General features: G+C 34.0%; 1 protein-coding gene across 4 annotated transcripts in view; it reads left to right on the forward strand.

Annotated features, from left to right (window-relative positions):
* LOC137618206 (tigger transposable element-derived protein 4-like) overlaps positions 1 to 23,624 on the forward strand; it is a 61,928-nt gene that overhangs the window by 10,941 nt on the left and 27,363 nt on the right. Inside the window, exons 2-4 of one of the 4 annotated variants that reach the window (XM_068348316.1) lie at positions 2,446 to 2,606; positions 7,376 to 7,414; positions 14,951 to 17,947. The exons of 1 other annotated variant lie outside the window; for it this stretch is intronic. In XM_068348316.1, the coding sequence (XP_068204417.1) occupies positions 14,961 to 17,447 (2,487 nt within the window). In that variant the 5' untranslated portion in view covers positions 2,446 to 2,606; positions 7,376 to 7,414; positions 14,951 to 14,960 and the 3' untranslated portion in view covers positions 17,448 to 17,947. Of the gene's footprint in view, positions 1 to 2,445; positions 2,607 to 7,375; positions 7,415 to 14,950; positions 17,948 to 23,624 lie in introns of those variants that run through there. 2 more of the 4 variants (XM_068348317.1, XM_068348315.1) reach the window with 2 other exon arrangements.

Below are 23,624 nucleotides of genomic sequence, written 5' to 3' on the forward strand. Positions count from 1 at the left end.
TTAATTTCGTCAAGCTAGCGTGTGCATGGATTCTGGGTTACAGGAAAGTCTCTCTCTCTCTCTCTCTCTCTCTCTCTCTCTCTCTCTCTCTCTCTCTCTCTCTCTCTCTCTCTCTCTCTGTGTGTGTGTGTGTGGGTGTGTGTGCGTGTTTTCAAATTGACTGGAATGCGACGAGAAAAGGAGGAATTATATCTCAGGTGATTAACTGGTAAATGCTAGTTGTTATTTTATGACGGTTGATGCCGGAAACGTTTGAGGACGTCATTTAACAAAGACGAATACTAGTAATAATAATCAATATTGTTTCAATGATAATTATTACTATTAGTCTCAGTAAATATATATGATTAAAAAAGTTATCATAGTTTTGCATATTACAAAATAATTACCTCCATTTTCAGCAAATACTTTTTGTTTACCACAAAGTATCTTTATTATTTTGTATTTGAGAAAACGCTACAATAAACATTATCTATTCAATTCGAAGGTGGCATAGGAACTGACTAAATCTGACCAGTGTAGGGATCGACTTCAAACATAAACCGTCAAATCAGATACCAGTGCCCTTGCTACTATAGTCCATTTCTTTTATCGAGGCATATTTGCACCGACTCGCAGCGGTGCTGATTGGTTAGAATTATCTCGTCCAACCAATCAGCGATCAGGAAACTTTTCCGAGCTAAAAGGGCATCGCTGCGAGTCTGCAAATCTGCATTGCTAAAAGAAATTGACTATAGTAATGATGTCCACAAACTTTAAGGGAATGCCAAAAATAATGAAGGTTTATTATTACCTATAATATACCTGAACCTTATTTCTCTCCTTGTTAATTTACCTATTATTATTGTGATATTTTTTCATATCGTTTATTATTGTAATTATTTGGATAAATATGTCAAATATATATAGTTTCGCGTGAGAAGTAGAAATTGAAGAAAAACAAAATTGGATAACGAAATTAATCTTGCCAAGAAAACATAAAGAAAGAATAGGGCATACCTTAAAACGAAATATTATGACCTTAAACAAAGTAATTTTCATCGAAATTATCTTTTACTTATTAACCTATTATTTAAAGTTTTAATGACAGCGAGTGTAGAATCTGAGCTTTTTATATTTTAATCAAAAGAAGTTTTATCACTGGATCTTACATCAAGTATATTTTTAAGGTATTCTGCTTCTTCCAAGTAAATAAGTTATTATTATTATATATATATATATATATATATATATATATATATATATATATATATAGATAGATAGATAGATAGATAGATAGATAGTAGCAGCCCCCCCCCCACAAGGGTAAAATCAGTGGTCTTTAACCTCGATTTCATCTTAATGATACAGTAGGAGTGACAATATCACAATATTCTAATAACCCCACTCTGATTATCTTTGTGGGATAGCTTTATGAATACAGTGTCTAATTCAATCTTATCTAACTATTCGCGAGTCTCTAGCGCCACATTTATCTCCGTTTTCATCTCAATCAACTCGCCATTTCTCTCAAGATGTTTTGCACACCCTTATTGCATTACTTGAATAAAGGTGTCCGTCAGTCATTTGCCTTCACAGTTCTATTTGCGATTCTTTCATTATGTAGCTAAAATAATTTTGGTATTTACTTTATAATGAGTGAGTGTTAAAGGTGGGAGGAATTTGCATTGATAAGAATCATATTTGCATAATGAAATTGGACACGGTTAGGAAATTTGTAACGATACCGTATGGGTAGCTCAGACAAAATCCATTCGGTGACCCCCATGAGTCCATAGAAGTTTAATTTATTAGTCTCATTTAATAATTATTTATAATTACACTAATGTAATGCCCAGCTTCTACCACTTGAGTCAGATGTATGGTTGATATTTGCCCAAAGCTGTCAACTCGTTTGTTTGGGTTACTTCTCCTTCAGTGTGTAGGATATGGAGATAATTTCGAATAAATTATTTAAAACTGTTTGGAATTTCCTATCATACATTTCTTATTTCATTATGATTATTAATGGAAATGCTTGAACCTACTTATGAGTGGAAAAAAGATAGTACCAAAAAATAAGTAATATGCCAAATAAATCGACAAAGAAATCCATGTTGTCCAACATATAAGAAAACAATGTAAGTTAATAGATGTTATGTGTGTTTTACGTGGACTGTTCATCTCTTTATCCTAGAGAAAAGAGTCCTTTAGCAACAGGAGATTTTAAAAAGTAACAGTAAAAATGATCAATATTTCCACTCACTCTAACTTCTGTTAAATTTTTATATGTTTCTGGGAGTTTAACCAACATTGAATTGTCTACTTTCAATTTCCTCTGAAACATAACAGGGATTATTTGTTTTCTTCTAATTATTATGGATAAGAAAAGCTAATCAATTGGTGTATATATAATAATTATGTTTATTCAAATTATCAAACATGGTTCTTTTTACACTAACCCAGTTGGATATGATGAAGGTTATTGTGCCTTTCTTGAATTGAACTAAGTTATGACATCTAGTGGCCAAGAAGTCTTAAGATCATTTGAGATTTTGAAGATGCACCAATTCACAAGTTTTATTTCTGCACGGGAAGACCAATACATTGCTGATTATTGTCCAAAGGTAAGTGTATTGCTTTGGATTTCGTTGAAAATGCTGCTGTAAAAGTATACTGCGCAGTGTTTTGAACATTGAAATATTTGAAACTTATATATTTTAGATGTAACTGGCTTATGACTTTATTGTTTCTCTCATGTGTAATTTTTTTTTTATAAGAATTTACTAAAACAAAAATAACAATTTATGATGTGCCTGTTTTGGTTACTACAGCATTTTATTCAATTGGAATGTAATATGCCTCCAGAAATATTTTTGCAATGATTTGGAATAGCATATGACATGAAATTTTCATCTCCATGGTGTGATGAAATTATGTAATACAGTATTGTATTATACCCTATAGGTATAATAGGTTAATAAAAATGTTTATTGTTGGAGTGTTTCACAGTATTTCTAAAAATTTTGTAAACTGATTCATTAAATTACTGTATATGGAATTTCAGCATAAACAGTATTTGCATCTAAGTAAACCTGACTTAGAACCTAATCTTTTATAAAGAACTAAAGAATAATTACCTTTAGATGTGCCCATGGTTCCCCCAAATCTTTTAAAAGCCCACTTGTCCATTGATAATTTCTATATCTTTTTTTTTTGGTTGCTCACTAAAAGCATTCTTTACATATTTTTGATTTACGGATGAGATCAATTCTTACTGTAATAATGAAACATGCCGATAGTAAGACTCTTGGATTGTGAATCTCTATGATGTTACCTGGCTAAAATTCATCTTATAATTTAGCTACTGCTACTATTAGGTTTTTTTATTAGTTAAATTTTACAGATTTCCATTTTTTCACAACATTAGTGTTGTTGAAGCTATATACTATACTGTACTTCATTATACACCATACTTAGTGGGTCCATTCCATCAACACTGATGTAAGAGATAATGAAGCCCCTACTGTTCCAACTACTGTACTAGGAAGATGGAAAAAAAGGTTATTTAACACAGAAATTGTTGCCTACAGTCCTCCAGAGGAGGGAGTGGATAAAATTTTTCATCAAAGCCCCGGGCCCCTTTATTGGACATCTTACTTAACACAGTATAAGAACTATTAGCACTAAGATTTTTTTCTTACTGCAGTTGAATAATTTCCTTTTCATTAGTATTTAGTTTTATATATGTAAGTGTAAATGTTGAGAGAAAACACGGAATACTGGATTAGATTATGTTATGTAAGAGCTGATGGGAGTAAAAATAACTGTATGTAGAATGCATCTTATGGGATCTGGTGGGTTAACCTTTTGAGTAATTTCTGCAAAATTTCCTTCAGTGCAGTATGTTCCAATCATTTACCATGTACCTTAGTACAGTGCTATAGCAACAGTATCTAATAAGAACTGAGTCGGCTTACATACAATTCAATGTGGATTTTCCTCGATACTCGAAAAATTGACCTCGTAGTCAGTCTAAATATTTTGCATTTTTTTTAACGTTTGGGGACACCATTACATTGAGAGGTTATTACTACAATCAGATGCATTTTTCCCATTCCTTTTTAAAGAAAAATCATTCATGACACATGTTTTGATCCCTGCTGATCAACCATCCAGTTGAGAGAGTTGATTTGTCTTTCTTGCCAATCACATTTATTGTAAATTTGTACCTTTGAAGTTAGGTAATTGCTGTCTTAAATTTACAAAAGAAATTTCAAATACTGTGTGGAAAAATTGTCCTGATCACATTTTTTCCATACTATGAGGATATTAAGGACATGCTTACAGTATGTTTCTTTGAAGGTATGAAGGCCAGAGTATCATATGGTAAAGAAAAATGATGGTTACCTATGTTGTAAATTTTATCCTACGGATAGGTACGTAGAGTTTGATGAATGTGTTGCAAATCTTTTCCACATAGTTTTCTACTGTTATCTAACACACTTGAAAATAATGAATTTTATAATTTAGAATAGAGGACAGATAGTACAATGTCAAGGTCTCAGGTGCCAATGAAAACAATGTAATTGCTTTTAAAATAGAATCAGTAACAAATTGGTTTTCTGTGAAGATATGGTCGTAGTTACATTAGCTCTCGTTGTTGCAGAGGCTTCTCAACAAATTACCAGAGCAATGCAAGCTCACTGAATTTACTATTACAGCATTTTTTATCTTTCCTAAACTAATGTGAATAAAAAAAACCTAAATTACCAAGGTACCTGGGGTTTCTGGATATATACAGAATAATTTTATAACTGAATGCTAGAGTAAAAAAAAAAAATCAATGTTTATGATCATTGAGTATTATCCTCATTGCTTCATGGTGTTGAAGACTAGACAACCAGCTAAAGAGGCTTAATATCTTTGAATTCTTTTCCTCGAGAAATTTCCTTAAATGCTAGTGTTTCAGAGTGATAAATGTTGAGATCCTTAAAAGCCGATTCCGATTCCCTTTAAACCCATATTAAACAAAAGTACTTCATCTTGCTGTCATTTTCCAAAGAAAGTATTGCACTGAGAAATACAAAGAGGCAATAAAAGGGATTTTGACGAAGGAAAAATCTATTTCTGGGCGAGGAACCTGTGTCGCCCAGTGAAATGCTCCTTAAAGCACCATTAAAGGGTGTCGGTATTAAAACTGGGGCGAGTGATACCACTTCCAGAGATCCCTTTCCAATTAGACTTCTCCCTCTTCAAAATCCCCCGTTACTACAAGGTGTCGTTCACTACAGCTACTGCCCCCCCCCCCACCCCCCCCCCCCCACCCCCACCGCCACTACCTAACCTTCTCCCATCATTCCTTGTTAGCACCCGTGAACTATTCTGTTAGTTGTGATGTAGTGAAATTGATGATTGGTAAAAATGGATTTGAGGTTTACAAAGATAAATGTTTTACATGGCATAACTTGTACATGCAACATGAGCAGTAATAGTCCATTCATTTATTTCATGCTAATAGCTGTATAGCATGGTCTCAAGGTATATGATGGGCTAAGCATACAATGAATATATGGTCCAAGAACCATTAAGTAGAGGAACAAATCAATCAACAGTATCAATATCAAAAGATCTACAGATGTTTCAGGTTCTATTAAAGCTTTAACTGAAGCATACTCTTTATGCTTTAACGGAGCAAAGTTTTTCCATGTTAAGATTGCAATGTCACAAACTCATGATTTTTTTATTTTATTTTTATTCTTAGAATCCTGTCTCTTAGAGGTCTTTGCAAGGCATCTGACTCGAGTTCTATTCCATTTTATACATTATAGGATTATGTAAATTCCCAGCTACTGATTGATGCTCTTAACCTCCAACCTTTAGGAAAAGGGCCATTGATGACATTTTTAATATTCTGCTGATAATTAGCCATCACTTTGTGACTTGGAGACTTTTGTCATTAATATTGATATCTCTAAAACCTTTGACATACAGTAGTTGTCATTATTATTCAAATCTTTAAAACCTTTGAAAGAGACTGGCATAAGACTACTTCTTATTTGGACTTGCTCCATTCCGTAAAAGGGATTTTGACAAAGGAAAAATCTATTTCTGTGCTCAACCTGTGTCGCTCCGTGAAATACTCCTTATAGCACCATTTCTAAGGTATAAATACTGCTAAATATACCAAAGAAAAAGTTGCATGGAATGCCAGGAATATACCCAGCTCGCTCACCCTTATAGGGTGTCGGTATAGTAACTGGGGCATGTTAAAACCACTACCAAGAGGTCCGTTACCAAATAGTCTTCTCCTTCCTCAATATCCCCCGATACTACGAGGTGCTGTTCTACATCCGACTATTGCCCGCTACTATTGCTACTGCCCCCTACCACCACTACCACCCACCCATCTTCCATCATTCCTTTTCTAGCACCGTGATATCCACACGCATTCGTTTTCATAGCTTCTTTGTTACTGTGTTGTGAATATGTCTGACCTTTTGGAGACCCCTACTCCCAAGTTAAGTATTGCAATTATCTGTTTTGATAATTCAAGGTAGCGACACACGTAAAATTAATAATATTGTTAATTTTAGTCTCAGCAGTATTGTGTGATGCCTTACCCCCTCGGCAGCCATTTTAGTGTCGCTACCTCCGAGAGCTTCATGATTATTTACGACTTTCAATTAGTTCCTCATACTAATTGTAGTTTTGTTTATTTAGCTCTAGACATCTTATACAGTATTCAAGTATGGTTATTGAAGTTCATTAACGTTTGAGTATTAGTTAGGCTATTTTGGCGTTCATTTGGTTAGCCTACCCGATCGATACTGGTATATTTAAGGTTTTTAAATGAATTGCTATACAGTACAGTACTGTACTGTAGCTGCTGTTGTTGATGATGCTGTATCTGGTCTCTTTCTAATATCTAGAGATATTTCCAGAGGTTGTATTCTTTCATGTACATTTCCTTTTACAACAATCTTTTGCCCGGGATTCTTAACCTTCAATATCCACCCTTTCAATTCCCTGCTTATCCTCAATCTGCAAGTAGTTCTCAGAGATGTGAAGTGAAGGTTCATGTGTCGGGTAATACTGAATAGAGTTTAATTTCTGATATTTACAATCTGTTCTCATAGCTGTTAGCCTGACCCCTATTACTTAATAGTTGATGAGCAAGTTTGGTGTTGTGCTATTGGTTTTCTCTTTTAGAGATTTTCAAATGCTGAAGTACCGTACTTTAGTCATAATTCAAATTTTGAATTTTCTATGAAATAAAGTCATAAGCATATTTACAGTAGTTTGAGGTGAACATTTGATGAATATTTGGCATTATATATTTTGATTTAATGATGTACGAATACATTATTATTTATATTTTTTTTTCTATTTTTAGGTTAAAGGAAGAATTTCCATCTGCAGAGATTACTACAAGGTTAGTAAAACAGAAATTTGACAAATATTTGACGGTCATATGTGGAACAAAGTCAATTGGGTCTTTAAAACTTTTCAAGATTAAATTTGCTTGTTGGTTTATTCTTCGTGTTATCTTTAAACGTCTATTTCTTGATGTGTGTTGCTAAAAAATAAATTATTTTGTTTCAAGGGAATCTTTTATGAAAGGAGAGAAGATTGCAGTACTTACAACATATGAATCAAATATTGTGGTGGGTGTCATTTGTGAATGAAGATGCATCATCTTTGACCAAATTGGTGCTTAATCTAATGTTTTACTGCCATCTATCTATATTCCTTCTCATATTACGTATCTCTCTCTTTCCAGTACGGAGTGGGACAATGGTGCTTCTTCGATGAAATTAAATCGTCAATCAAGAGTCAGTCAATATTTTACTTGTACTGTACTGCAGTTTAAGACTTTTTTTGTGTGAATTTTTATTACAATAAAGGTTTCAATAGGGTTTGGTGTTGTAATTTTTATTTCACCTTTCTGACTTTGTTCCTCATTGACTGAAAAGTAATTCTTTCTTATGCATTTAAGTCTTTGCATGAAGCAAAAATAGCAAACTGTGAATTTTCTTTAGATACCTAACATGCATGATCTTTATTTTCATATTCCAACAATATAAAAGGTCAACCATTTTCATCCATTTAAAAAAAAAAATAGTCTTAACCTACAGCTAATTTTCCATTAAAGTTTAGATTATACCTGTATACAATGTGGACCATAAGTCATGACTAGTACAGTTATGTTTTAAAGTTGTTTATTTTATTAGATTTTTAGATACGGATTAAGATTTACAAGGAAATTAACTAAATTAATCCTTTTAATACTGTCCAGTAATTTATTATTGCATTAAATTTTTTTTTCGTTCAATTGCTTTAATAAATTTGGTATACGTAAGTCATTCATTAACACTTATTTGCATTCACTGGTAATTATGTTTGATACAGCACAAGAGTTTATAAAATGGGTTACTCCAGAAAAGCTTTACTTTTCTAAACATTTGAATTGACATATATTTGTAGTGCACTAAAATTACTGAAAGTAGGGACATAAATTTGGTTATAATGAACTTTACATACAAAAAAATTTCCTCATTAATTAATTCTGTTTAAATTTTGAATCTAATTGTTTTGTTTATATTATTTTCTCATGGTTTCATTATAAAGCAGTTACTGTATTATTAATATGAATACATAAATACTGTACAGTACTTTCATGGTAGTGGATTGCTAACTTTTTTAACTACTTTGAAATGAAAAGAAAAAAGTACTGTTTAGTTTACTGAATACACCACTGCAAAAGGTAATAACTTTTAAATCATGTATCTGAAGATTTAGATTATAAGACCATATTGTGTCAAAGCTTGGATAATATAGTCTTGGCTTTCCTGTTGATATTTTCTCCAAAGTTTGCCAAGAGAATTATACAATGTGTTGACCTGATTTTATTAGTAAGGAAGGTATTTACATTGTGTATCCTTTATGAATTGCATTCTCTTGGTTGAGTTAATATTGTACAAGATTCAAACAGATATTAGATTTATATAAGAACTCCTACAGTAGTTGATTGTTTGGAAGAAATAGATAATTTCTCACACATTACCATGTCATTACATGTAGTGGTGCATAATCAGATTGCTTAATACTATATCTTCTAAATTTATAATGTGAAGCATGAGTTTGAAGGCAAATGAAATATCCTCTGATAGCAATTACCAAGTTTTCCAAATCATTGGCTTTGCTTCACTTAATGGATATTTTTAAACTGGTGTGATATCATTGATCATGTATTTTGCATATTTTTCTCTTTTCACTCAGCATTGAATTACCATTGAGTTAGTATTTATTCCTCTACTTAGGATAATCAAAATAAAATCATCAGATTAGAAGGACAGAGGTGGATTGTTTGATGCGACTTTAGTTATGTATTATATACTGAAAAACTAGGGTGGAGAGCTTGTAAAACCAGGCTGAAGAGCTTGTAAGGAATTGCAATTGGGATCCTTTATAGGACACAGGAGAGAGATTGTAATTCTTTGCAAATATGGACCTTTGTTGAACCAAATTCCCGTAAATAAAAATGAGGTCTTATCAAAAGGGTCCCTTATTCCTAACATCTTCAAGCACTGGAAAATGAGGAGAGCTCTTTGTTTACCATTGCTTTTAATGCCATTTTTTTTTAATTTAATGCTTTCCTTTACCTTGTTTAGCTGAAGATAAAGGGAGCCCTTTTGGGAATATTTGCTTTAATGCTTTCCTTTACCGTGTTTAGCTGTAGAGAAAAGGAGTCCTTTGGGGAATAATTTCCAAATGGCTGAATGTGTGGTTTGCTCACATACAACTTAGCTTTAAAAATGTCCATATTGCTCCTGATGGGGCCTGCCCTTGTAAGTTAGCCTTACTTTAATTAGTCTCTCAATTTCATGGTCTTAAACTTTCAGCATGTAGATATATTTAATATCTTTATGGCAGATGATGTTTTTTGGTGCTGCTTCGAATAGCATAACGCCAATTAAGCAAGTTAAATTTGATCTTTGCTAAGTGATAAATCCATAAAAGATGGCTTCGTGGGAAGGGTACCTTATGGCACAAATCTTTCTTTAAGAATAGGTAACTTCTTTGTTTTCAGCTTTTCCATTTCTCTATAGGGTTTCTGTATTATACATCCCATTCAACATATTTAGTCTCATTGTTTTTGGCTAATAATTTTTCATGGCCGGGTGCCTTTCTAGCCACCAAACCTCATCTGAGGTTTGGACTGGCATGGAGTTGTTCCTACACATTATAAATTTGTTTAGCATGTTTGATAAGTCTTATTCTTCAGAATTTTCTGACTGAGTGCATCACTTTTACTTCTCATAACCTTTGTAAAGGCCTTTGGAGCATTACTCTTTATATGGAGTGATGTAATTAGCGATGTAATTAAATGTGAAATGAAAAAAGATGCCAAGATTTGTTTTCACACAGAACAGTATATGAACTTAAAAATGAAATTTTTGAAAAAAAAATTATCAGACTTTAAAGTTCAGAATATAGCTTCTAGGAATACAGTATAAAATACTGATGAAATATAGCTCAATTTATTTGTTTATAAAAATGGCTGTTCATACAAATAACTACAATGAAATCATTAAATTTGCTACAAGTTTTAACAATGCAAATTTTGATGCAGATACTTGTACAGTACTGTAGTGCAATGTAGAAAGCAGTCTTAAAAAGTTTCAATAGTATGGAAATGCCAAAGAACTAACCGATTTAGAAAAATTACCGGAATATTGTCAATTACATATTAGGATAGTTATTAAACATATTGGTTGCCTGTTTATTCTTTTAAAACACTGCAATGATTGTTATCCTTTATTATCACTCTTATTTATGTCTTTGAATCCCTTAATGTTTATGAGGGTTCCTTCTCATAGCGGGATAAATATCAACATCTACCCTAAAAATCTCAGAATTTCTCCTTTTCTTGAACTACTGTATGATAGTCTTGCATCTTTTCTAAGTTGTCAAAATAATTTGGCCCGAGTCGATCTGTAGAAAATAAATATTGGGAATCTTCTCCAAAAAAAGAAAAAAAAAAGGGATTCACAACAGGTTGTTCCTAGTGCCCAAAGCATCAGGGGGTTTGGAGGCCAGTTCTAGATATCTCGATTCTAAACAGGCATACCATTCTTATCAAGTTTTCAATGGAAATTCCTTCTACAGTCCTAGGGGCAGTAATGAAAGGGGACTGGAATTTTTTCGATAAATATTAAAGATGTTTACTTTTGTGTTCCTATTCATCTAAAATCAAAGAAACGCCTTTGGTTTGCGAATAGTTAAAATGTAACAAATTAAGTGCCTGTGTTTTGGACAAGGGACTACTACTCAAGTATTCACAATGGTGAGAGCTCCAATCTTGAAATGGCTGAGAGTTCTGTGAATATGATTTCTATTGAACTTAAATGACTAGTTAATTTTGAACGCGTCCTTGGAAGAGATTCAGGTACAGCAAGAATGGTTAATCAGGTTATTGAGAAGGTTTGGAGAAGTATCTTCTGATGCCAATCCAAATGATTCTATATTTGGGAATAATAAAAACAATATTTTGTTTTCGGGCTTTTCCATCGGAAAGGTGAATTCAGTTATTCTTGCATTTGTTGGAGAAGTTGAAGCTGATGAAAGCAATGTAGGTTTTGTTGCAGACGAGGCTACTGGGGACTGTGGCATCTCTCAGGAAGTTTGTTTTGATAGGTGAGTTTAAGATGAAGGATTTCCAGTTACATCTCAATTATCATTGAAACAGGACTTCCAATCTAGACATGATTTGTATATCAGTAATGCAGAACCAGCTATAATTGGTGGGATAATCCTGGTCATTTAGCTCAGAGTGTCATTTGAAGTAGAAGTTCCTGACGAAGTTCTTTTCACGGATGCTTGCCAGGAAGGCTGGAGTGCAACCATGGATCATCTTCCTCTCAGGAAGATGGTCGGAGAAGGAATCGGAGCTACATATAAATACTTGGAACTCTTATCTGTACAAAAGGCTCTTCCAGTTCAGGAGTCTCTGGTGATGAGGAAGTGTGTGGCAGCTTTGTCAAACAACAGAACAGCACTGGTTTACATTCGGAATCCGGGGAAGCTAAATCAGAATCCGTGTTCCTGATAGTGGATAGACTCTTGGACAGATCTGAGGGGAATAATTCTTCAATCTCAGTTCATTCCAGGGAAATTTAGCATACTAGCCAATCAGTCAAGCAGGAAACCAAATATTTCCAAAGAAATGGTCTATACATCCTGTAATGTTTTAAGAGACTTGGAGTAGGGAGGGAAGACCAAATGTGGACATGTTTGCAACCACTCAAGAAGATGTAGGTGTTTTGCTTTCCGATTCGAGATTCTGTAGCAAGGAGGTTGGATGCCCTGTTACATACAGAGCTGGTAGAATCTGCACCTGCAATACTTTTCTCCATTCTCAATGAATCAGATAATAATAAGCAAGTTTATGGTGCTGGTGGCTCCCTTTAAGCCTCAGAAAGAAGTACTTACAAGTATGTGGCCTTTAGTCAAAGTGCCCAAGTAGATTACCTTTCCAGATCAAAATTGGACAACCCATTTTGAGGTCAGTTCACCCAAAGACCCATTCACTACATCTAACCGGATAGAGGTGGACCACTATATTTTCTGAGAAAATGTCTTCCAGGTCCTCTGATTTTAGAAAAAGTCTTCTAGCTTCTCTAGATTGTCTATATTAGGTTGTCTATATTAGGTTCCAAATGCCAGTCTACCAGTGATTTACACAAAAGACAATGGAATGAGTATTTTGATTAATACACATTCAGGAATGTTTCAGTAACAAGAACTAGTTTGGAAAATATTGTTAATTTTCGTCATTTCCAATTAAAATGTTGTGAAAGGAAATTGTCTATTTTAACTATTAAAGGTTACAGGTCCAAGCTTAAGGTCATGCTCAAATATCTAGGATTAGATTTATCTGCTCCTGGTACTGTATTATCACAAGATGTTTTCCGGTCCCTTGAAATTTCGAAACTTCCGGTTGTCAGGAAGGTGGTCTATTGGAATCTAGAAGTAGTGTTACAAATTTACAGTTCTCATTTTGAACCTTCAAAACACTTTGTTTTGAAAGATCTTACAACCAAGATCTTTTTTCTAAGCCTTAGCCGTAAGCTTTTTCCAATAATGTAGGTTTTGATGTTTAGAAAATTATCTCTTTTATAGTGCCTGTCTTTCAGGCTAAAAATACTTTGACTTTAAGGGGTCTTCCTCAATTTTTCCCAATTCCTTCATTGGAGGTAAAGGTCAGTTGTCTGTCAATTTTTTTTTTTTTTTTTTTTGCCCATTAGAACAGTTAAGTTTTATTAAGATGCCAAAAAACATTAGGGGGAAAGGTTGTTAATTTGTTTTTTGGGGTTACGATTTCAGGGCGACCTCTCTCCAAGAATGGTTTGTCGTTTCTTATTAACGGTTTAGTGACAGAGGCTCAAAGAGAATTAGATTTCAGTTATTTGAAGGTCTTGAAAGTTTGGATTCATAATATTAAGTTTAGCTACTTTCTGTAATTTCTGTAGTAATCTTTCTTTGGAAAGAGTTTTGGCACCAGCTTCGTGGAGTTCCAAATGTGTTTTATTTCCAGAGCATTATTTAAAAGAAGCCTTGTTTCCGTATAAGACTTACAGGGCAATGGGTGCAGTGGTAGCTGTGGGGATGTAGTATAAATACTTTAGAAGTTTTTCTTTAAATTAAATTCATAAATTTGTTTCAAGATATGGAATTATGTTTTTTCAATGAGATATAGCAAGTTGCTGGTTATTATAGCAGATACAGTACTGTATATAGTTCTCCCATTAAGTATTGAAGGTTGTATTTGTGAAGAGTTCTTAGTTTTTTAATTCCTTTTACAGTACTGTTATTGCATTTTAGCTTCTCTGGGGTATTTGGTTTTAAAATGTTCTTAATCTGGATTGCAAGTTTAAGTAGCTTACTGTTAATCTTGAATTAGTTAAAGGCGAGTCTGGTAATTGGTGTTGGTCTTTATTCTTGAGTGTTAGATTTCTCACTTTTTTCCTTCACTATCTTATCTCCATCAATATACGATTTAGCCTTAAGAATGTCATGGAAGGTTCATGGAAATAAACAATTTTAGTAGTTAGAAAACTGATTAATATTTCTATGTTCACCGGATGTTTATATCATGTCTCATCACTGACTAGTGATGTCAAGAGACTGTTGAAAATGTTTTGAATTCGAGACTGAAAAGACAAGGATGTGGTGGTGTACCCAAGCACTTTTATTGCCATATATCGGCATACAAACTTAATACTCCACTAGAGGGTAGAGACTATTATAGTGTAAGAAAAGAAGAAATTCCTAAGATTTTTATGGTATAAATAGAAACTTAAGCAGTTTCGAGAATGAAGCCTTATAGAAATAATCAAATTTGCTATTCAAATCCCAATATTATTATTACTAATATTTTTATAATAAATTATTCAGATTGAGCAGACTTTATATAGGACAAGTGTGAAATACAGTACTGTTAATTTACAAGTTAAATTCCCATTAAATATAATGCCTGTATGTATATGAAAAGGAATAAGTTCATAAATAATATAAAGTAAAAAAAAAAAGTAGTAATGATACGTCATTCATTGTTCTATAGAAGTAATTTTACAGTACCTGTATATCATTTTTGGATTCATCATTGGAATATTACTATACTGATTGAAAGCCAATGGAATTTACTGTACTTTGGCCTGATATCTTTAATTCCAGTTCTGTGTTCCTATTAGGGTAAAATATTAGCTATGGCTGCTATAGGTTGTATATAAATATTAAATTTGTGTACTGTAATGATAATTATAACTGCAAATAATTTTGTAGTTTGACAAAGTTGTTGGAATATGAAAGATTATGAGTTTAACAACACTATAAATTTAAAAAATATTGTCTTTGTGTTTTTATCACTTTTACTTTATTTAATGTCTTAATTTCTCTTTTGTTGCAGGCTTTCCAACATGGATGACATGCAGCGACTCACAACTGCAGCCTGTGCAGATCTGGAAAGATTGGCAGCAGCTGCAGCTACAATGGGATACTCTTCTGATTCCATTCCCGTTTCAGCACATCATTTGCCAAATACAGTACCTTCAAATACATTAGGTTCCTCTATTGTTCCTCAGTATGCGGATGCCTATGATTTGTCACGGGCCCAGCAGTATGCTGTGGCAAGACTTAGTGAATATCAGCCTCGTACTGTGTATGATCAATCAAGAACATCTCACCCAACCACAACTCAGCAGCAACATATCGTTACTCCTGTTCATGCTTATGCTGTGTCTAGAACTTCTCAGTATGTGGTAGATAGATCAAATTTTAATCAGTTAGGCAGTAGACCTCAGCAGTATGGCTCAGTAGCTACAGCTACTAACAGTAACAGTGCTATGCCAACTTCCGTGCAATACGATGTGAAAACAGTCAATACTGCTCCATCTGGCGTTCCTGTTTCTCAAGCTCCACTAATTCCAACTTCAGCCTCGACATCATCTACCAGCTTGGTAACTCAAGCCATGATGCAATATGTGCAAGATGGTTCTGGATTCGAGTCCACTGGAAATGTAACAACTCAGCCGCAGGAAAAGAAGAAGAAAAAAGAGAAAAAGAGTGAAAGTGAGACAAAAGAAAAGAAAGACAAGTCTACAACTGAAGGAGAGGCATCTGTGGATGATCCAGCAAATGTTTCTAGTGAATCAAAGAATACAATTACAGAAATCCCAGAACCTGTGGTTGTAGATGGGAGGAAGCATTACATCTGCAATTTGTGTGATCTTGGATTTCTTCGAAAGTATCAGTTTAGAAGACACTTAATTTCACACACAGGTGAGAAACGAGGAGCTTTATCCCTCGAGACAAAGGTAGAAATCATTCGGCGTATTCAGTCGGGTGAAAAACAGGTTGATCTGGCAATGGAGTATAATGTTGGAAGGTCAACATTAAGCTTCATAATGAAACATGCAGAAAAATTTCTAGGAGTTTGGAAGAATGGAAAATTTCATCCTGATAGCAAGAGATTACGAGGTGCACAAAGAGAGGATGTGGAGGAAGCTTTGTATGAATGGTACAAACAAGCAATGCAAATTAATGCACCTGTGACTGGGCCCATTCTTTGCCGTAAGGCCAAGGACTTCGCTGTAAAATTAGGATATAAAGAATTCAAAGCTACTCATGGATGGCTTGATCGATTCAAGCATAGAAAAAATATTGTCCTTGGTCGGGGTAAACCAAATAAAGATAAAGAAAATCAAGAAGATGCTGAGGAGTTAAAAGGAGACTTTACAACTCAGGTCTTACCTTCTGCATTGGTGGAGTATGAGGCTAATGATGTGTTCCATGCAGATGAAATTGGTTTATTATATCGTATATTGCCTAATAAAACGGCTACATTCAAGGGAGACCGCTGTGCAGGTGGGAGTAAAAGTAAACACAGAATAACAGTTTTGTTGTGCACCAATATGACCGGTACTGAAAAATTTCCATTGTTAGTCATTGGAAAACATCCAAAACCAAAATGTTTTAAAAATGTAAAATCTCTTCCTGTACAGTATTTGTCAAATCCAAAGGCATGGATGACAATGGAAAGTTTTCTTGCTTGGCTTCATGATTTAGATTCTTGGTTTGTTCAACAGAATAGGAAAGTGTTATTGATATTGCCAAATCTCCCAATTCATCCAAAAGTCCCTAAACTGAATGCTGTTAGAATAGTTACCAGCCCTGCTTCTTTTATTGGGCCCTTTAAACTTGGCGTTGCTCACTCTTTGAAGAGAAACTATCGTAGGGCTGTCCTAGAAACCTTGATAAACCTTATAGATGAGGAAAATACAAAAAAGAAAAGGAGAGGTAAACATTCCCAGCTGCAGTTGAATCTTTTGTCATGTTTGCACCTTCTTGCTGCAGCATGGCATGCAGTTACAGATGTTACAATCAACAACAGCTTTCAGAGAGCAGGTATTGGAAAATATGGTATATGGGGGATGAACTTAATTCCAGAGACTAATTTAGGCACTGAAAACTTAGAACTTCTTCATAAGATAAAATCAAAAGGCTTCAAGATTCCTGATGGAGTCACATTTGATGAATTTGTGTCATTTGATGATGACGTGCAGGTATGTCATTTGATGGATGACGAGGACATTATTGCCGCAGTAACGGGTGCGGATGTAGAATCATCAGATAGTGAAGAGGAAGTAGCTGAGGTAGAAAAAGCAAAAGGAGGGAAAGAAAAAGAGGAATCAACAGAAGAAAGCACTGTAGAACCAGTAGAAGAAGTGGAAAGTGGCCCTGCAATGACAGAAGTAGATGCAAGTTTAGGTACCCTTAGACAGCACATTCAATATCAAGAAGGTGCTCAAGAAATGTTCCGTGTCTTAGCCCATCTGGAATTCCTCATACATAAAGGCAATAGTAAGCTACCTGTTGCTGTTGCATCCTCTGAAACAGCAATGTAAATGTGAACTGTTTTTTTTCCTCAAGTTCTAAATGTGAATGATTTGACTGTCTACAACAAAGTTCATGAAGAAGTTTGGCACTGTATGATTTTATAGTCTCCGGTGATTACTTTTATTCATTGAACAGTTGAAATGCAATTTATGTTATGAAAATGCAGTTGAATAATCTCGTGTACATATACATTTATCGCATTATTTGCGAACTTGTGCATCATTTCATTTAAAGATTCAAATATAACTTGTTTATGTTGCAAATTAAGTGTACTGTATATATTGTACAGGAATGTCCAGATTCATCTGTACTAGCCTATTTTTTTAAGTACTTAAGCAACTACCATTTGATATACCTGTATATCTTTTCCAATACTGTGTATACACTGTATTTGGAAAGTTTTAATCTAGAGTTATATGCAATGCCTTTATAAAATATTGGTTACTTATGTACATAACATTAGTGCTCTTAATACAAGACACGTTTTCAAGTAAAATTTTGTGTTTCAGTAGCTGTGTTATTTTTTTACTCTTAATAAGTCCTTGATGCAAGAAATTATTTTTAGCAAATCCATTTCTATAAATGCTTTGAGAGAGAGAGAGGAAGTTAAATGTTAGAGAGAGAGAGGAAGTTAAATGTTATGTGAACAGCTTTTGGCCTTTTTACTTTTCAAGGTTAAATTTTACCCATACTGTATTTACATATGTTGTACTTATATGCTCAAAATAATGTAAGTATTGTAAAGTACAAATCATAGTTTTGTAAACTGTATGTTGTTACTAATAATTCATTGGAATCAAGAGTTGAGAGATTTTAAACCAGTACTGTAAAATCTTGATAACAAAGAAATGTTTTGGGGAACCATTGTCTACATAATGATTTTTTTAGTACTAGGCCATATTATAAAATGACAGAACTATACAGACAGCTTTGAGGGTAAAATGTAAAGTTGTCCCTTTGAAAGCAATTGAATTATATTTAACAGGCCAAAAAGATTATAGGGGCAATGGTGTAGACCCAACAAAGAATGCACAATATGAAATATACATGTGCCAAATAATCACAGATGATATATATGAGAAAGTGGTTTGTAGGGAGATATACATACTGCACCAGTTACACAACTTTTTCTTTTTTTTTTTCGCCCAGCTCCAACACTATGGGAATACTGTATCATTTCCCTATACAGGTTGAGAGGGGTTTCTTTTGACATGAGTTTATTATTTTAAGTTCATTATTTACACATTTGCCACCTATATTTACTCACAAGATTTCTTATTTTTGTATTTGAAGATTAATGTGTTATGCATTGTGTATGCAAAATATGTACAAGAGTAAATAGAAATTGATAACATAGGTTACATTCCTGACGGGAATATTAAATCTAATTTAGAAATGTCAAAATTTTGCTCGGGGAAAAACAGGATAATTGTAACTCTCAAATGATCTGCATAACATAAAAGAAAACTGTGGGATGAACTCTGAACAACAAAAAAAGTATAAAAAAATTTATGAGAATACTTTTGAGGACTTCACTGATGGACAAATTATATGATGCTAATAGAAAAAATATTGTAAATAGAAATTGCTGCTGTTTATAAAATTATGCTTATGGGCTAAGAACTTAAATGAAATATCTTTCCATAGCTGATAAGTACTTCTGTAATTCAATCTCCTATTTTAGCAATGACTTGGATATTTTTTAACCTTTAAATATTTTCACTATTTTGATGAATTCCTGCGAATCAAACATCTTAATCATGTGATAGAAATGAAAAATTATACTTTGCAGTATGTTGACATGTAATATGTGCTGGTATGCCCTATCTTGATATCTTGAGCTAATATCAGCTTATTTGTGTTGTTAGCCTCTGCTGTATCGCTGCTATCATAATTCATTGGGTTGACGGACATCCATAAATGATTTATTTGTAATTAGCTGATCGTAACGCAAATCAAAATCTTTCAACGGCCCAGTAAGTTCTCATAAGTCTTAAGATTAAATGTAAACATATATATTATGCAAAGTTGGTTTTGAAATCTTTGAAGCTCAGATAAATCTTATCAAATTAGTATAAAGAAACTAAATTACATGTGTTGAATAGACATTAGTCTATTAATATATAGGCCAATAATTTGGTAATTTATTCAGATATACCTTAAACCTATGTTGACTGCATAATAATTTCTTTACTAGATTGTTTAATGGATGAATTTCATATAGGTACTTTGTTATTTTTTGTTCCTTTATTTTAGATATTTCCACGAATAGAACAAATATAAATGCAATTGCGATTTTGAAGTTTCAGACATTTTATCCTTCTTGATTTTTATAAAAATTTGACAAATTACAGTACACTATAGTTGACAGAATTGTCTTTCTAGTATACTGTATCACTGAAAATTCTGTTAGAGAAATAATAAAAATAATAATGATAGTTATGAGAAGACCTAAGAGATATAACATTGGTTTTAATAAAAATTGTTGCCTTCAGCAGAGAACAAAAATTCCTAGAAATGCAAAAGGATATCTTTGTAAAGTTGTTAGATCTGTTACAAAGTAGTGTTGCCTGGGGACTAATTGAGTTTTATAACACTAGAGACCTATTAATCATACCTATTGCTCTTAGCAGAGTTCCTTAGGACCCTAGCTGCACTTGCTTTATAACCTACTTTACAATCCTCAATCTTGCTGTCCATCATCTTCTACCTTTTACCTCAGAGTGCAACACTAAGGATTTACTCTAGATGCACTTGGGCAATGAATGACCTTACAGGCCTCAATGCCATGCTATATAGCCCAAATTCATGAATCCAAAATCCTACTCTTATAGATGGTCTTGAAACTATAAATGAAAAACAAATTTCTATTTAAGCTTCTGAACACCATTACAAAACTTTTTTTTAACTTTGAAGGAATTTTCTGCAGAACATAAAATTTAATATTAAAGAAGGATGCAGTTGCATATGGCCACTAAATTACCCCTTATGGCTTAGATTTATAAATAAATCCCATCAAGCTCTCAACAAAGTCACTATGCACAAAAATATAGCTTTAACACTTATGATAATATTCCAAGCTTTTGATACAGATATCTTTAAGGTGTAATCTATAATTGGTTGTTTGTTTAATGGATGCAATTCACATTATGCCTATATAATAAAGATTGAATGTTTGGCTAAATATATATATATATATATATATATATATATATATATATATATATATATATATATATATATACTGTATATATATATATATATATATATATATATATATATATATATATATATATATATATATATATATACACAGTATATATATATATATATATATATATATATATATATATATATATATATATATATATATATATATATATACACAGTATATATATATATATATATATATATATATATATATATATATATATATATACACACACACACACACACACACACACATACATACGATATATAATTTCTTTCCAGTCACTCTCAGCTCTCCCTGTTCTTCGGGTCTGGGGAAGAGGGAATAGTCATAGCCTGGTTAGAGGGGGGGTGCGTGTGTGCATATCTATCTAAATATTTAGCAGTCATTTTTGACGGGTTGCGTAAATTAGTGTATGTATAAACGTCTAATTCCAGACAGTTTCTGTGGTTAGATGATCATCTAGCGACCAGTAAAACATTACCATCATTTCTGATGACCACAAAACACTTGGATGTTGTGTTACCAGTCACCATCCAGACTTTGTTGTGAAGTTACTCTTTGTGAGAAAACTTTGTGATGCTTTATGAATCAAGAGATTATATGCCAATGCTTTATTGGATGTCCAAGCTATCTACAGATAATATTTACTGTATTCTCGGTCAACTTCAAATACCAAATATTGTACAGTGCACTAACTTTATGATATATAGTTGGCTGAAAATCATTACTGAAAAGTGCAAGCATTTTCATCTAAGAGGTTATTAATAATAATTAAATGTAAGTTGGTTTGTAATTTTCATCACAAAATATTTTAGATACTATCATTATTTCTAACAGTCCTATTCAACAATAATTGTGCGATACGCTTTGGTTAACACTTAAATAAGGGGTTTTGATGAAGTAAGGGGAAATGGAAAAATTGTGACAGTCTCTTAGTCTTAAAATAATTTTTATTCTGAAGGAAGGCAAGAGACAAAATCATGGGCTCCTAAAGCCTACCTTTAAAGATAGTGCTTGCAGTTTATTATGCATTTAGGTGAAGCCAATGCTAATATGAAAAGCATTTTAGCTGTGAAATTTATAAGTGACAGATTTTTTGGCAGTTCAAAAGTTGAACCTTTACAAAACTAAAACCACATCCAAATGCCAAAAAAATGACATGATTATTGGAAGCCTTTAAATACTAAAAGCCTTGAATACATCCATCATCACACCTGACATGGATAGATCTAATCTCAGATGCTTGAGTAATGTACAGAATATTTTGGGCTCAGCCGTGTCGTCCTGATGGAAGGTTCCTTTAGGCAGCTTTCTAAGGGATATTTAGCTACAGTGATACTCCCAGAGAATTAACCATAGGTCTCCAGAATTCTAACTCCTGGCGCGAGTATCCTTAATATAACTTTAAGAACGCATAAAATCAGGGGACGTATTTTTTGATATGACACATGGCAATCTTCACCCCGAATAGATTTTACTCTTTGAGGGGGAAGAGTGGCGAAATGAAGGGGAGCCGTTATCAAGATTACCCGGTGGATCCCCTCCCTATACTACTACAGCGCATTATTCTTTTTAAAAGTAGCATTTAAGCACAGTGCTCTCCCATGCTTCTCTCGGTGTTGTTACTAATTTCAAGGAATATTATTATGCAATCTCCAGCATCTTCATCCTCTGGAAAGTTGAGCATTTAATCTTTCCTGTGTATAATTTTTAGCTCCCTTCTCACAGTTAAATTAAAATAATTTAGGTGTGTTAAGTGGAGCACTGCCATCCCCGGAAGCGGCCATTTTAAGACCGCTGTCGCACGCCATAAATGCTTCATTTAGTTAGTAGTGCGACGTTCCCGGTATTTAGCTATAAAGAATTTTCTAGCTAGTTAGTCTAAATTATGCTAGTGAAAATAGCATTACACATGTAATATTTCCTCTTCCGAATAAACGTTTCTCTCGTATACGATAGGGCCTTGGTGGTATCACGCGTAGCCGAGATCCCCACTCGAGTTAGGCTAGCCTAACCCGTTTTAGTATACTCTAGTAACGTTATCCCCGTTTAACCTCTAGTATCGTTTCTATTAATTCGGTCGGGGATATATATATCCCCTAGAATTATTGGTATAATTCGATACGCTTCTCTTTTAGAAAAAATAGGATAAACCCTTCCTCCCCCCTGAGTGCCGCCATCCCAGGCGACAACCCTATCTTCCGTCATCGCCATCGAGTAGTTAACGTCGGCTTGAATTGGATAGTGTCTTACTGTCGATCTTCTTTGCCGACGAGTATCCCGGCCTTGAAATATGACAGTAACTCAGGGTGTCTTGTCTTGTAGCCGACAACGTTATCGACAGAGGAATAGTAATTCCTCTGCCAGTTACACTGTTGTCGGCAAAGGAAGCTAGGCTTCCCTAGTCTACAACCGAAAGTGGGCAGTATAATTGCCGCTATCTTTCTCCCTTGTGGACTAGAAGACATGCCTTATATCTGGCAATGTCTCCGGCCAGGGAAGCGTTATTTCCCTGCCACCCACGACGGCGCTGGTATAGGGTGCTAGGCTTCTTTGATTTACAGCCAAAAGTAGGAAGCATACTTGCCGCTACCTTTCTCCTCTGTAAAATATAAGACCCTTTCCCTTCCCCTTTTGTCCTTTAGTGCCGGCCTAGCCGTCACAAATGTCCTTTGGCCGGTATTCTACAATCATCCCCGCTTGCCAGGCTGACTGGGTTACCGGCCAGGTTCCTACAAACAGCGGTTAGGTTGCCGCTTCGACCAAATCCCTAACGGAAGCAAAGCTTCGGGAAAGGTTGAGCCGGCCCTGACGGCTGTCGGTGGGAACCCCATTATACTGTTGACTGTTCAGTCCTCTCTTGGACTGCCATCCACAAACCTTGTAACCGGCAGTACAGCCAGCAACAGAATTTGTGGCTGGATGAAAGCTAGAATCAATGTATTCTTCCCCTTCCATTTGAATTCTCATT

This window comes from Palaemon carinicauda, chromosome 24 (assembly GCF_036898095.1).
Source record: "Palaemon carinicauda isolate YSFRI2023 chromosome 24, ASM3689809v2, whole genome shotgun sequence".
In the NCBI taxonomy this organism is placed as follows: Eukaryota; Metazoa; Arthropoda; class Malacostraca; order Decapoda; family Palaemonidae; genus Palaemon; species Palaemon carinicauda.